The following is a 14,681-nucleotide window of genomic DNA, read 5'->3' as shown; positions in this document are numbered from 1 at the left end:
ATCACTAAAGGCTCTGCAAAGTGCTTTGATTGTTATAAGCTCTGAGAAGGACTTTTTGACTAATAATAACTTTGAAAAACCAACCGTCTTAAAGCTGGGGCCAGGCAGAGGAGAGGTTTTGGAGCTCCTGTTTGTTGTCTCGGAGACATTCTGTACTGATGTGCTGAACTTTTAAATACTTAAAAGTCAAGCTGAATTCTTATCTGCTAAATCAATATCTCCGGAAACCCCAACTCTTCTCCAGCTAGACTTTTTACCTGGAGGTATGCATCTCACCTCTGCCCATAACAAATCTCCACTAGAGATTGTCTGTTACTGATTACACCTCAGGCAGAAGGAAAATGTGACTTTTCTACAGGTAGAACAGATTTAAAAAATAAGGGGGGGGGGGGAGAGAGAGAAAGATATACATAGGAGGAATGCTGGTCCTAAGGCATGATGATAAGGTTTTAGGCACCTTAATGTTTTATAACCTTCCTTTGAACATAGTTTCAAATCTAGGCAGAGTGACTCACCCCTTTGGCCTTTAGTACATCTATGCCAAGGTTGGTGCAAATTATTATATGATATTTTTTAGCCAGATCTTTGGAATGTGAATCACTCTCTTTTGGGATGTAAAATACTGTGTAATATGTATTACTGGAGTATGGGTCACTATAATGTTTTCCACAACTGTTGTCTAGTATTCTGAAACAAGCAGACTGCCCGATAGCCTCCAAAATATGTACTACCTTGAACAGTAAAGTCAACATAATCCATAAAAAAACTTCAGTTGGAGAGAAGCAGTTAGTGGTACAAAACACAGTAACGGGAAAGCTGGGAGGGTTGCTACCAAGTAAGACAGTTTGATGCAAGACAATAAATTAAAACAGCATTAAAATTTCTCTAACTGATGGCAAATAGGTTTGTATAAGCATTCAACCTGATGCCTCATTATAAAACCCTGAATATGAAATTGGTGGAGTGATCTTGTAACCTGGATTCTCACAGGAGTAGTAAGGGCTATGCTCCCCTGAGTATTGTCACAGTTAGCCCTGCATAACCTGAGGGGTTTGCGCTTTTGCTTGAGGGTGAAGGAAGACCTCTGCTCCCTCCTGGCTGTGATCCACTCTTCTCCCCAGTGTGGGTGAGCCACTAGATGGGGACAATGCCCACATCTCCTGACCTGCCCATGTCTAGCCACTGGCAGCTGGGCTGAGGCTTCATTAAAGAGTTAATTCTGTGACTGTGAAAGGTGCCAAGTCTCCTAGAAGTCTTATGTTGGTATTTTTTAACATTAACAAGCAAGATGGCAGTCGCCAGGCTCTCAGCAAAACAAGGTGAGTATCAAGAAAGGCAGATGTTGGTTGCAGCATGCTCACAGCTAGCGTGGTGAAAGGAAGGCCAGGTAAAAGCATCTCTGGAAGACTAGTGAGCTTCTAACTTTACTTGGCAGCAGGCAATGCTGCTGTTGCAGAGCAGTTTCCTTACAAGCCTGCAGACCAGCCCCTTTGGCCGTACAGTGCCATGCTGAACGACATAAAAGGATGGCTGTGACTGAGATGCACACTTGTAGGAGATAACAGCCCATGCAGGGGCTGGGGGAAGAATGCAGCACGGCTTTGTTATCACAGTCCAGCTAAGAAGAGCACGACAGCTCTGTTGGTAGTACCTCTACCTCCTACAGGGTTGTGTGGCAGAGAAACAGAGCATGAAAAGGCATCCCCTTTTAATCAGCAGATGCAGGATTTGTTATACACATGCTTGGAGTCCAAAAATAAAACAAGAGCATTAATAAAATGTGTTACTTAAATACACAGAGAGAAAACCAAAGCAAACAAAAAACCAACTAATATTTCACGATCTTACTGTACTGTTCAGAATTCATTTTCCATTCATATGCTGGCCACCCTTTCCCCTGACTGAGAATTTTGTTAACCCCAAGCCATGCTACTTCAGAATTACTGGAGCTAAATTAATCTACCTGTTCTGCAGCTCATCTGTGTCACTCTGTTTTCCAGTGATGCCCGTTTACTGCCTCGTCTTTCACCATTTGGGATTTAAGCTGGTTGCTGCCCTTCCAGGCTCCGTGTCACTGTTTCTCTGACGTTTAGGCATCTACTTTATTCCTTCCTGTGTTAGCTGTTTCCTCACTCTTTCATCACTTAATTCTTTCTCTTTTAGCCTTGGTTACTCTTTTTTTGCTACCTGAAGCTTCTTCCATTTTGTGCCACGCTACTTCCAAGTGCAGCCTCCTGAACTGCTGGGTTAATATTTGATGTTGTGGCTGGGCGGAGGCAGTGGGGCTTTGCCGCTCTGCTCAGCGAGCCCTCCTCTTGCTGCACTGCTGCCAGTGTAACTGTGATGGTAAGTCAGGATTTAAGCTTAAGGCTGGTTAAATGTTTCGTTGGGATGGGACAGCTATGGGCTTGACTGTGCAAAGAGATGAAAGGTGTTCTCTCCACCTGCTCTCCATGTTTACCGCCCATGCTTTTTGTCTGGGTTTTTTTTTTGTTATTCTCTTAAATGCATCTGGTGGCTGCAAATTCCTAAGCAGTGAAGACTTGTAAGGTGCAAACTCCTTCAAATCAGTGCAGTCTGTTGAGTAACTTTTTAAAGTAAAGGTGTTACCATGATACTGGCTTTCACTGTGGTCACAGCCCTGGGGGTTATTTCATGCCCTGATGTGACCATTCTCATCCCAGCTTGTGGCTGAAAGCTTGGCAGTATGGATATCCAGGATGACAATGTTCTTCCTTCATCATTTGCACCATATTCCTGTGCTTCAGGTCTCTGCCTTGGACCAGAGCTTGATTTACTGCAGTGTCACAACACTGTGAAATTCTTACAAATCAGTATTTAATTTTATTTATCTAAGCCAAGCTGTGCTAGGCGCTGCACAACTATGCTAAATCTGGGACCCGAGTTGTTGAAAACTTCCTGCACAGCAGCGAAGCAGTAAATGCTGGTGTTGTCTTCTTGGGCATGGCACCACCACCACCTCTAAGAGCTCCTCCTGCCAATCATCCATGCAGCAACCAGTCCCTGTCAATATGGCTCTCGCTGTAAGCCAGCATGAGACTGCCAAAGTGACATCCTCGACCAGTGGTGTTGACACCAACTGCAAATGAACATAGGATTCCTCCCCCCTCTTTCACCTCTCCTCCTCCCACAAGCACAGGCCTCGAAGAAGAAGAGATGTTCAGACAGGTAATAATTGCCTTTTTTTCACTTAGCTGCGGTTTACCATCTACCTGTTCAGGGTTCCTTGCTCAAAGTGTATTTTATTATTCATAGTTAATAGAAGAAATAGAAATATGCATTGGTTATCAGCAGGTCAAGTTTAAATCTCCCTTTCCCTTTCTTCTACGTTGTTCAAGAAGGACCAAGACTTTAAGCTTCCTAAAAGGACATGAAATTAATTATGTAGCTTGTTATGACAGCACGTAAATGTTATAAATACAAATGACCGCAAACATTGCAAACAACGACTGCCTCTGACCGAATCTGTGCAACAACTCCATCTCACACCCTCCATGTTAACTCCTTTGGTGGTATAATCACCTCCCAAAGACAGTTGGCAATCATTTCATTGCTTGATATGTCTAGAAATTTAAGAAAGTTCATCATGGGTGAACATGGACCAGATTAGCCAGAAGAGGCTGATAGAGTTTTATTGCCCCCCCTCCAAATTTATGTTATTATCTTGTCTAAATTTTCTAAATAATAGAGGCCATAGGACTTGAATTAAGTCCTTCTAAAAATTCAATGCCTGTTACTAATTAACATGGATGGTTTTGTCTCCCTGTGCTGTAACAAGTATTTATAATTTATGTAAACGTTGTAAAATTCAGGTACAGCTCCCCACACCTGCGCTTTTTCACTAGCAATGCATTATTAGCGTGTCAGGTTCATAACGAGTATCTGTAACGTGGCCAGGACAATCTGGCTTTGCATGCACTGGGGCTTCTCTCATCGTTTTTGCTGCAGCAGAGCATGGCCTTAGGGCAGCGATGCCTCTCTTTCTCTATTGTCATTGCGGAAATGCTTGTAGTCGCTTCGGAGCTGTAGCATTGTTTCCAATTGTACCTAATTTGTATTGGGGGAGTTGATGTGCTGCGCGTGTGGGAGCGGAGGAGCGGTACTTTCAGGGTTAGGGCATGAGGCTGGGAGGGGGCCATTCGGATGGCCATGCTCCCGTTCCTGCGGGCTGCTCCTGCCTCAGAGCAGGGCTTCAGGTCCAGCTTTCAGCATGCTCGCTGATGGGAGCCACGCGGTGGGTCTCCTGCCTGCAGAAAGCAAGAGTTTCTGTCCTTGGGAACATCCGTGAGGCAGCAAAATGTTGCAGTTGGTGTATTCTGGAGCGTGGTGCACGGGGAGAGCACCCACGTGGGTCTACCTGTGTGTGCTGGTACAAAATGACGGTTGGACTCAATGATCTTAAAGGTCTTTTCCAACCTCAACGATTCTAGGATTCTATGAAAAGGATGTGGCAGAAGGGTGGAGAAACAGCATGATATTGCCCGCTCCCCCAGTTGCCCCGGGTGTAAGGCATTTCAAAACTGTAGGAAAGAACAAAGTTCATAAACCAATGCTATATTTATCATGCTTTATTGATTTCTAATTCATTTTACGGCTATTTTTGAAGCCACAATCCCACAAATTCCCAAGCTGCCTATTGCCATTCTTGTAAGTGGCCCTGTTGATTTCAGACGGGCTCCCTCCGTGAGCGAGGAGAGCGGAGATCAGCTGAACGCTCTCCCTCTCACTCTGTGAAACAAGATACTGGTAGGTCAAACACCAGCTCACAGCCCCCTCACTTCATTGAGAAGTTGTCTAAGAGCTATCTACCAGGAGTCACTGGCCAAACAGTCCCCACCTCAGCCTCACGATCATCTTTTCTCTTGTTTCATTTTGCTGTGTGTCACCTTAGTAGAACCAAATAATACTGGATTTAATTCCTGTGTTAAGATAGCAGGTGCAGCTGTTTTCTGCACTTAGAAAGATGTTCGTTTCCTCACAAAGAGCTGTTCATAAAGCTCTGTTTCATATTTTTACAAAAGGAAACATTTGCCGCAGTATAAAGTATTTTAAATATTTGCAAGAATTCTAATAGGTGATGATTTTAATTCAAATGAAGCTACTGCTAATCAGGAGACAGAGCTTATGCAGAACTTACCCTTGCAAACAAAAAATATTATTACACAGCCACTTAGCATAATTACTACATAAGAATAGGATCTAGCAAAGCATTAAAGTGAATGTTTGACATTTAGGCATCTGGTTAGAGTTAGTGGGGCTATCATTTTACCTTCATGTTAGAAAAAAACCTGCCCTGATAAAGTTTAATTTCTCAGGTTTAGAGCCCATGAGCTTTGCATAAAAATAAGATTTTATTTTATATGAAAAAATATGCTCTGTCATAGTCAGATTTTTTTTTATTATTCTTTCCCTCCCTTGCCCTCAAACGTGTGTGTCTGAGGCTGACACATTGTCTCAGCAAATTAAGTCAAGCTGGAAGCAAGGGTACAGTGTTACAGCAGAGCAGCAAGTAAGATTTACATTTTCAAGCAAGAGTAGTAATTAGGCCATTGCATATTTTATATCTTCATGTTTATTTTCAAAGCGGTATATCAAAATAAGCACAGATGTAATGAGACATAAGTGCTCCAACAAGCAGTCGGGGTTCATCAAGTAAAAACTACAAATTACTCTTCAGTTTTGCTGCCACCCACAGAGTTTACATCTTTAAAATACCAGCAGGCAGGTGCTCTGGCCAGAGCTAATTGGGTCTATAGTTAGGGACATACTGGGTTTCTGTAACATGAATTATGAAGGGAATAGGCCTAATTTTGAGTGACATAGTACTCGGCACCGTGTTGAGGACTTCACTTCAGTGTGTGAGGTATTTGGTACTTTGGGAAGTAAAATGGGAAGTTTTGAACTGGTTATGCTGGTGCAGATGGTTGTAACTGCTTGACCTGAGGCATCCAGAGCAGTGCCATGGGGGGATAAGCAGACAAGCTTTGAACGCAGGGTCCCAGGTCCATTGTTGCTGTGGGATGGGGATGGTCTAGAGGGTCCCAGGCTCTAAATCCTCATGACCCAAATTGTCCTCCTTCTGGCTGCGTGTACAGTGTCCGTATGCTTGTGTGTGTTTGTTAGGTGAAGTTGCTGCTCTCCATTGCTGTCCTTAGCAGGCAGCCTGGGCAGCAACCATTATTCTTACCTATGTTTCTGCACACAGTCTTGCAACGTTTGCCTACACATGCTGCTGCTTTTCCAGCAGCAGTAACGTGACCACAAAATCAGCTGACTGGAACTGCAATTATATGCTAATTTAAGGTTTTCAACCATTAAATCTCTGTAGTATTTCTCCCTATTTTAGTAGCTTTCTTTATAGTGAGAGTAACTGTGTAAATTGAGCTAGATTTAAGAGAAAAGAAGTCCCTGAAATTAACTCTCTTTGTTTTTTCTGCCCCCTTCTTTGCTTCACCCTCCCATCCCAAAGATGCAATCCTTCCCTACTACCTGCTAGAGTACCCCACATCCAGATACATACTGTAAGTACGGTAAGAGAAAACAATCCAGAACATAACCCTTCGGCTTTCTTCCCCACAGATCTGATAGCACACAAGTCTTGCTGCAGCTCTCACAAATAGAAAACAGGTCGGGTATTCCCATCTGCCCTCTTTTGAATTGCATCAATTCTGATTATGAGCCAGAAAGAAGAAGAAATGGAGGGTAGCTCCCCGCCACTCTGTGTCACCTGCGGCCAAGCACATTTACCAGAAGAAAACCATTTGTACAGCTACACCGAAGAAGTAGATGATGATCTGATATGCTACATTTGCCTGCAACCTTTGCTTCAGCCGTTAGACACGCTCTGTGGTCACACCTTCTGTGCAGCCTGCCTTACAAACTTCCTTGTGGAAAAAGACTTCTGCCCCATGGACCGCAAGCTTGTGATTCTCCAGACGTGCAGAAAGTCCAGCATACTAGTGAATAACCTCCTGGACAAGCTAATGGTTAGCTGCCCTTTCACAGAACACTGCTCAGAGGTCGTGCAACGCGGTCACCTTGAACAGCATTTCCAAACCCAGTAAGTTGTTGTTGATAGACCTTTTTTTTCACTCTTTTTCTTAAGGAGAGGAAAAAATATCTTCAATTAATGCTGATTAAAATAGACAGTTAATGTAAAGAAAGATTTATTGATTTCACTCCCAAGTAACACCTACAGTATCATTAATTTAGAGCTGAATTTAGTCCATTTGTATGATGATATCTCACTCTTTTTTTAGAATCAAATGCATTCAAGGTATTTCATACCATCATTAGCAGTTCTGGGCAGATACCTTGTGGTTAGCTGCATAATGGAAGTGTGTATTTAGTCATCCAAAGAGATCTGTGAGTTTTGGGAAGCTGAGCTACCATAAATATTTTAGTAGTACATTAAGGGTTTTATAATTGCCCTTTCTTCGGTCCTTTTTTGAATCGCAAATGACCTATATGAGAACTAGAGCAGAAAATATTCCAGTTTTGGTATTGGTCTTTGGAGCCGAGTGCTCCTTTCTTCCAGGTGAGCATGTACTTACCCATTCCACCGCACTGTGGGGCTCGCAGGGTGAGGCGGTGTGGAAGAGCTGCCTGGCTGGACTCCCCCTCCAGGCTTACCTCTCCTGGTGGCCAGGACACCCTCTCCAGGGAGCAGTTTAGTTCATCTGCAAGGAGAGAACTGATGATGAATGATCCTCTGTTTTGCAGGGTAAAAGCACGTGCTGCTGCTTTTGTCTTGCATCTTCTGCCTTCTGCCTTCCTTTCAAAAGAGTAAAGAGATACATTCAGGGCTGTGATTTCTGATGGCAGACAAGTGCTTTGGCATAGTCCGGGTAACAGCACCTCAGATTTGAGGAGATCTTAGATTTGAGCTCTAAGAGATGCCCTTTTTTTGTGGCCTGTATCTGGCGTCCAGTGAAATGGCTTCCCCTGTAGTTTGCAGGTGTGAGTCACATTCCTAGGTGTGTGTTTCTGCCTGTGCATTGAGGAGGAAGCCCTGGGCCACCAGTGCAGCGCTCCGGACTGCTACTGGGGGGACATTCCTGCACAGACGTGGTAATGCTGAGGGTCAGAGCATCCCTGGTGAGCAGGCTGGCGAGCTGGAGCACGGAGGTGTGTTCACGTGGCTGCAGGCTTCAGGGTCTTGAAGCCCATAACTGGAAATAGCTCTGCAGCCTGCCATTCAAACACGTCCCCATTTGAACTGGAGACCTCGTTTCCTGAAGCACCTGGATTCTCATGAGGAATTTATTCACTGAAGATATTTACTGAAGTTACGGTGATTTAACCAACTAAAAAACGGGACCGTTTCACATTACTAAAACTGAAAAAAAACATTAGCAAAGGGTTTCTTGACTCCCTGCGAAGGTCAAGAGCCCACTTTTCACATGCTAGAGGCTCAGTGGTTGTGGATTTGGGTGCCCTTGGCCCACCCAGTTCTGGATCTGGCTTTCCCTGTTGAGGGTGCTGCTGTCTCATGGAGTAAGAGGTGGTGGCAGCGGTCTCCAGCCCAGGCCAGAGGTGCTCTGCAAGGTTAGCTTTCTGCTGCTAAAGGGAAAAATTAGCAAAGTTACTTACAATTTTCTACCTTTGATCAGCACTTCTCTGACAGGCCTCAGATATTAATTTCAGTAGTAATGCAGGTAAAGGGACTAGACAGTCTGCTGTGAGTTGCTGTCACTGAGATTATGTTTCTCTGTAGATTTCAACCACAAAATATTGAGCCCTTAGTGCAAATACCCTTTCCTTTTGCCATACATATAGCTGACTTCAATGTATTTTAGATCCTCCTTTTTGTCTTCATTTTTTTGAGATGATGCTGCTATGGCCATAAAACTAACAGGAAAAAAAACCCCACACAATAAATAAGCAAATTGGGATATTGGTTTTTACACAGGAGCCACACAACTAGCACAATTCCTGATTTCTAGTGTCAACTCTCCTACATGGACATGTGCAAGCCATTCCAGTGTCTTGGTCTCTTCTCCTTAAGGTAGTAGTAAAAATACCCTTCACAGACATACCTTGCAGAATTGCAGTGTTGTAAACCATGCTTTGGTCCTGTAAAAGCCTGGCAAGTTTTATTCCAATTCTTATTATTGAATGTCCATGGCTTGGATTTCCCCCTCAGGATCTTCAAGATCCTATGCTTCTGGCCCACTTGGCCTGAGCCCAGCCAGGGGTAGGAAGAATTGGCTTAGTAACATGTTTCCACAGCCTCTTGCTGTCCCTCCTCCCCAGTGGCAGGCTCCCCCCACTAAGTCCTGGCTTTGCAAACCCAGGGAGCAGGAGACTGGAGAGATGGAGCAGTGGTCTCGCTTCTCATCAAACCCTAAAGCCTCTAAGGTAGTGCAGTACAAGGTAGTGCTCCATAGGCTGGGCAGCTTCTTCTTTACCACTCATGACATGGATTTTCCTTCTTCTCGGGACGGTTTGGAGGGCTGAGTTACCTTAAGGCCAAAGGTATGGTTATAACTGCAGAGGCTAAGGAGTAGGAAATCACAGGGAACCTTTGCTGCTGGGGATTTCAGCTTTCCAGGGGGTGAGTAGCGCACCATCACTGGCACTCCTGCCCGAGGGAAGAATTAGGAGGAAACTTTCTGAGTGACCCCTAAAGGGGGACTTCTGCAACCTTGTGCTTGCAGAGACTGTGCAGTACCATTATTTTTTTTAAGCACAGCACTAATTAATCATCACCAAAGGTATCTTATACCTCTGCCTAATTTAATTCTCAGAAATGCAGGAACGTCTCTTGCCATCCCACCTCCAACTCATGGCAGGGCAGGAGAGGAGAAGGACATTGTGCTCCAGCATGCCCAGGCACAGATTGAGCAGACTGAGCTAACATCGTTCTCTTTAATTCCGGTGAATCAGTAGAGGGGAGAGAAAGTGTGTGACTTTGCTAATAAAAAAATAAAATAATAATCATAAACAATCCGGTGCCTGCGGTGAGAACGGCTCAGAGCCCATCTGAAATCTCGACTGAACGTGATCTGTGTTCTCAGTGAATAAATTAAAGTAGACTCCGCTAGAGTCACCGGGGCAGTCGGCAGTCCCCGCATTTCTTGCATGATTCAGGCTCAGACCAATCCTGGTTCTCGGCGAGAAAATGAAAGTTTGCCCTGATCAGAGACAAGGTCACTGATGGGACAAGGTGAGTTTGCTGTTTAGTGCTTTGTAATTGATGAGAGAACTTTATTTTTTTTTTTTTTAAACGCTGGTTGCCATGGAGTAGTCCATTGAAAGCATCCTTATTTAAAATGTTAGCTCTTGCATCCTTCAAAAAAAAAAAAAACCCCAAGAAGAGACATGTCCTTGGATTATTACATGATTTATGTTTGCACAAAAACATCTGACTGGATTTGGGGAATTCAGACGGAGATGCAAACAGCCAGCAGTTGGCTGTGATCTTTTGTGGTGTTTTACTTTAAAAAGGTGTGGTCTTCTGATATCGCCTGCTTCAAAACTCCACGGGGGGCATTTTTTTCCCCCCCTTGTCAGACAGCTACACCCTTCCGTGATGCAGTTTAGCTCGTAACCCATCTGCTTGTGGGCAGTGATGTAAACGCACCAGCTGCCTCTGAAGAACCACTCTGAATCCTGCAGGAGGCAGGTCTCTTCCCCGAGCATCGCTCTCCTCTGCAGCATAAGTCACTGTCTCGCCAACCACGCTGTGCTGTCCCTAAACCCTCACGTCTACCCATCCGAGAGTCAGATCGAGTAATCCTCTTACAGGTCAATGATTTTTGCAGTGTAGCTTCGTTTAAGGGATTTAAGCTCGATTCATAATGTGCTACCATTGCGTTGAAATGGAAAGGCTCGCTTAGAAGGGGCTTGGCTGGCACAAAAGCTTCACGTTGTGTGTCCCACCAGCACAGAGAAACGGTGGGAAGGAGGAAACCTAGCAGCAGTGCCAGCCCTGCACTGAAAATGAAGGCTCTCCTGTTACTGGTCCTACCTTGGCTAAGTCCTGCAAACTACATAGACAATGTGGGCAACCTGCACTTCTTGTACTCCGAGCTGTGAGTACGCACGGTCGCTCCGGCGTCGTGCTCTCTGTCTGTCTGTCTCACCCGAGCAGTGGGAAGGGGCTCGCCACAAGCGTTTTGGGGGGTCTGTCTGTCTGCCTGTGTGTCTGTGTGTGTGCGTATGTGTGAAGAAAATTCAGCAACGTCTTGCCAACAGCTCCAAACCGTGCTGCGAACTAGCTGCTTCCCATCCGGAGGGCTAATAATAGCAGTACGTCCCCATTGCTTTCTGCTTTGGAAGCAGCTGAGACATACTAAGTGAAGCTGCCTTTTTCCTTATCAACTTGCTTTTCTGTGCTGACATTTTCGGTGGTTGTTGGGTTTGGGTTTGGGGGTGGTTTTTTTGCCATTTCTGAATCTGTGTTTTTTTCTTTACTTTCCATAAATAGCTTTGCAGGGGAGCTGGGCATAGAGGAGGGCATCAGGATAGACACCCCCAGTAGAGTGCTCTCTGTGTGTATATGCATAATGTTCTGTGTGTAAAGCTGCTTGCCTGTAGCAAAACGCTGAGAAGCCTTTCACCAGAAATAATTCACTTGAGACAGGAAAGAAATTTCCCGTATTTCTGTTTTTCCCCACAGCAGAATGTTATTTTCTCTGTAATGCAAATTTAAATGTAGCAATCCATTCATATATCTTCATGTTAAAAAAAAAAAAATACAAAACACCTCAAACTACCCCATAGCTGATCTTTCCAACCCATAAAACAAATATTCTATGGTATCATCTGTAAATGATGCTAGTTTAATTTGTGTTTGAATGTTATTGTACTCGTTAATAGGGCTTTTATGACTAGAAATAGATATTTGTTCCACTATGTTTTAATTAATTATGTTTTGTTTGTATTTTAACAAATTGTGAACTCTCAAGATCTTCCTTGAGATAATGAATGAAATGGCTAATTCTGCTCAAAAATGAAAAATTACTGTATTGTGACTACAGTGGGAATGTTAGTAACAGTTGTGATTAGAGCCAATGAGACTAATTTCCAAATGATTTTGTCTCTACTGTCAGACGAAAATAGCAGTGTTTTGCAGAAACACAAAGTCCCCCTTTGAAATTCTTGTGTGATATGCATGGTAACTATTAATAATTTAGTCACGCTGTGTACAACAGCTCAGGATTTCTGTACACCATAGGTGTTTTTAAACATTTAACAAATCTGGTGTTGAGGGATGCCGCTCATTTTGCCTCATTTTAATTTACTGGCGTTTTGTTTAAGAACGTTAATTTAAAAAAAAAAAAAACAAACCACCAACAAACAAAAAACAGTTAAGCCAAGCAGGCTACAGGAGCAATCAAGCTCAAAACAGAGCAGATGAACACTTATAATGGAAACAATGGCATCTGGGACATCTAGTTTCCAGGAAAACAAACTGATGAGATTAATCAGAGCACAGGCGCAGGCACCGCCTACTTGCTTTTCTTGGGGAATTCAGGTTCACTGATTCTCCCAGGGTAAAGGGCTACGACTTACGGTAGCTATTCGTCTCTTATTTATTTAGCCTTCTAACCCACAGAGATGTTAGTCTTGCTGGATGTCAGCAGTCGTTCTCAATGGAGTGGGTGTGGGCGGGGACTTGGACGTGCATCTTCGGGTGTCAGCAATGGGAAGTGCATGTCTCCTGCCCGGTGCCCAGCCCTGGATTTTACCTGGCCCTGGGTGCCGGTGCTCAGGACCTCCTGCACCGCCCTGTCTCTGGCTGGGGCAATGGGAAGCAGGATATGCTGGGGCTGACCTAATCCAAAAGGGTGCTGGGCGGTTTGAGCTCATTTCAGGAACTTCTCTTCCTCCTGTGTATGTATTTGGTGCCTCTGGCTGCTGCTGGATGCCGCACAAGGCACAGACGTACTAATCTGTGGGATGGAATCAAGGTCCTCTCTAATAGCAGCAGTTGAAAGAAAAAGAGAAATACTGTTTTCAGTCCTGTTTAATCAGTTTATACAAATGTTATGACCTACAGGTTGCTACCTCGGTTGCTCGGGCACTTGCATGCAGGATGTTTATCATGCAAAATTTTGTGAGTGGGACAGCATGGGCACCGGTGTCCAGGACAGCCTGGCACCTAGGGGCACAGAATTACTGCCCCAGCCCTTTTGTGCCCCAAACCCCACAGAGGCAGCTTTGTAAATCCTTCCCCACAGGCAACTGAAAACCCACTGCCATGTGTAGCACATCTGACGACTTGCCTCAAGGCTTGACGCTAGACCATACTAGGTGGAAAACTTCTTTTTTTCATTATCACACTATCTTTGGTTGCTGACCAGTACAAATACTGGCCTCAGTCAGGACTCATTATTTTGTTGGCTGGCAGCCACCAGAGATACCAGCCAAGGAGGAGGAGGGGGCTGGCAGGGGTGTGAGTGGCAAGGGAAGAGCTGGAGGACCAGGGGGATGCGGTTACTATCACCAGTGCTGGTGCAAGAGGAAGAATAAGGGCGCTGAGATTTGCACTCAAACAAAGGTTAGGTTATTTGTGTTGCATTGGCAGGGTTTGCTTTAGTTGAGGGCATATTTTTTTATAAGTGCGGAGCAAGCGGCTTGGGGAATAGGGATTACAGTATAGCCCAAAGCCCGTCTGGAGATGCAGGCTCTGGAATCCATCTAAGAAATAAAGAGGAGATTTTAGGAGAGTCAAAGAGGAGAAATGAAGTTGGGAAAGGCTGTGTCAGACCTTTGCACTTCAGCTGGGTGCCGTGCGGGTGAGAAAGAGAGGTGTGTGGATGTGTGGTAGTGGCACTTGATGGGACAGATGTTGGGTGCTGCTATTTTTAGTTTTCTATTATTGGTCTGATAATTATAGGTATTCTCAGCAAGCAAATATGTATCTCCTGACACTGTCACCTGCACCAAAACCAATTCCCTGGCCTTTGCCTGTTGTCCCTCCCTTGCCCCCAGCAAAGATCTCAGCACAGATGCTGTTCTTGTCCTCGCTCTTAGCCAAATCATGAAGAGCAGCCCATGGTAAGTCAGGGTGCTCCCTCCTGAGGGGAAGCCCAGGGAAACAGCTGGCAGAAGGACAAGAGAAATCTGTGAGGTATCCCTTGAGAAACCTCTGTAACCAGTGGGATGTAGCCACAAAGCCCGATGGCTCTCGGCATCGTAAGGATATACATGGATCTTGAGGAGACCCTAGTCCAGGGTCCATGCCTTCTCCTTTATATCCTTGTAAAGCTGCTTCAACAGGCATCTGCTGTCTTTCTTTCTTATCTAAAATATCTTCAGAAAGGAAATACTTGCCCAAACATTTTTTTGAGTCAGGGTATGTTATTCCCCCCAGTTAAAAACAAGGTGTGTGGATGGAGAGGCAGCCTGTGGCCACTGCAGGAGGCTCTCCTGGGGGTGAGGACCTGGTGGCACTGTTCACACCAAGGGACACCAGCTTCCATCGCTATCCCGCTCACTCCAAAGCAGGACCTGTGCAGCAGGATATTTCTCAATAGAAGGGTTTTCTGCAGTTAGACGTCAATGAGCCACTTACTTAGAAATAAAATTATGAGGGGAAGGACTCTGACTGCAAGACTAGGCTGTGAATAACCTCACCTTGTCCCTCTGAGGACCTCCGTCACGTGGAAAACATGGGGTGGTTTCCAACCTAATCCCCCTTCAGCACGTGG

General features: G+C 44.8%; 1 protein-coding gene across 7 annotated transcripts in view; it reads left to right on the top strand.

Moving 5' to 3' along the window:
- The window catches only part of LNX1 (ligand of numb-protein X 1), an 85,023-nt gene that overhangs the window by 9,687 nt on the left and 60,655 nt on the right, over window positions 1–14,681 (top strand). For 2 of the 7 annotated variants that reach the window (XM_030013332.2, XM_030013358.1), the window contains exon 3: window positions 6,601–7,081. The exons of 1 other annotated variant lie outside the window; for it this stretch is intronic. In XM_030013332.2, the coding sequence (XP_029869192.1) occupies window positions 6,696–7,081 (386 nt within the window). In that variant the 5' untranslated portion in view covers window positions 6,601–6,695. Of the gene's footprint in view, window positions 1–2,245; window positions 2,347–6,600; window positions 7,082–10,581; window positions 11,058–14,681 lie in introns of those variants that run through there. 4 more of the 7 variants (XM_030013348.2, XM_030013367.2, XM_030013395.2 and 1 more) reach the window with 4 other exon arrangements.

Source organism: Aquila chrysaetos, chromosome 1, assembly GCF_900496995.4.
Source record: "Aquila chrysaetos chrysaetos chromosome 1, bAquChr1.4, whole genome shotgun sequence".
In the NCBI taxonomy this organism is placed as follows: domain Eukaryota; kingdom Metazoa; phylum Chordata; class Aves; order Accipitriformes; family Accipitridae; genus Aquila; species Aquila chrysaetos.
Note: the sequence above shows the minus strand (reverse complement) of the source record. Positions and strands in the feature narration are given on the sequence as shown.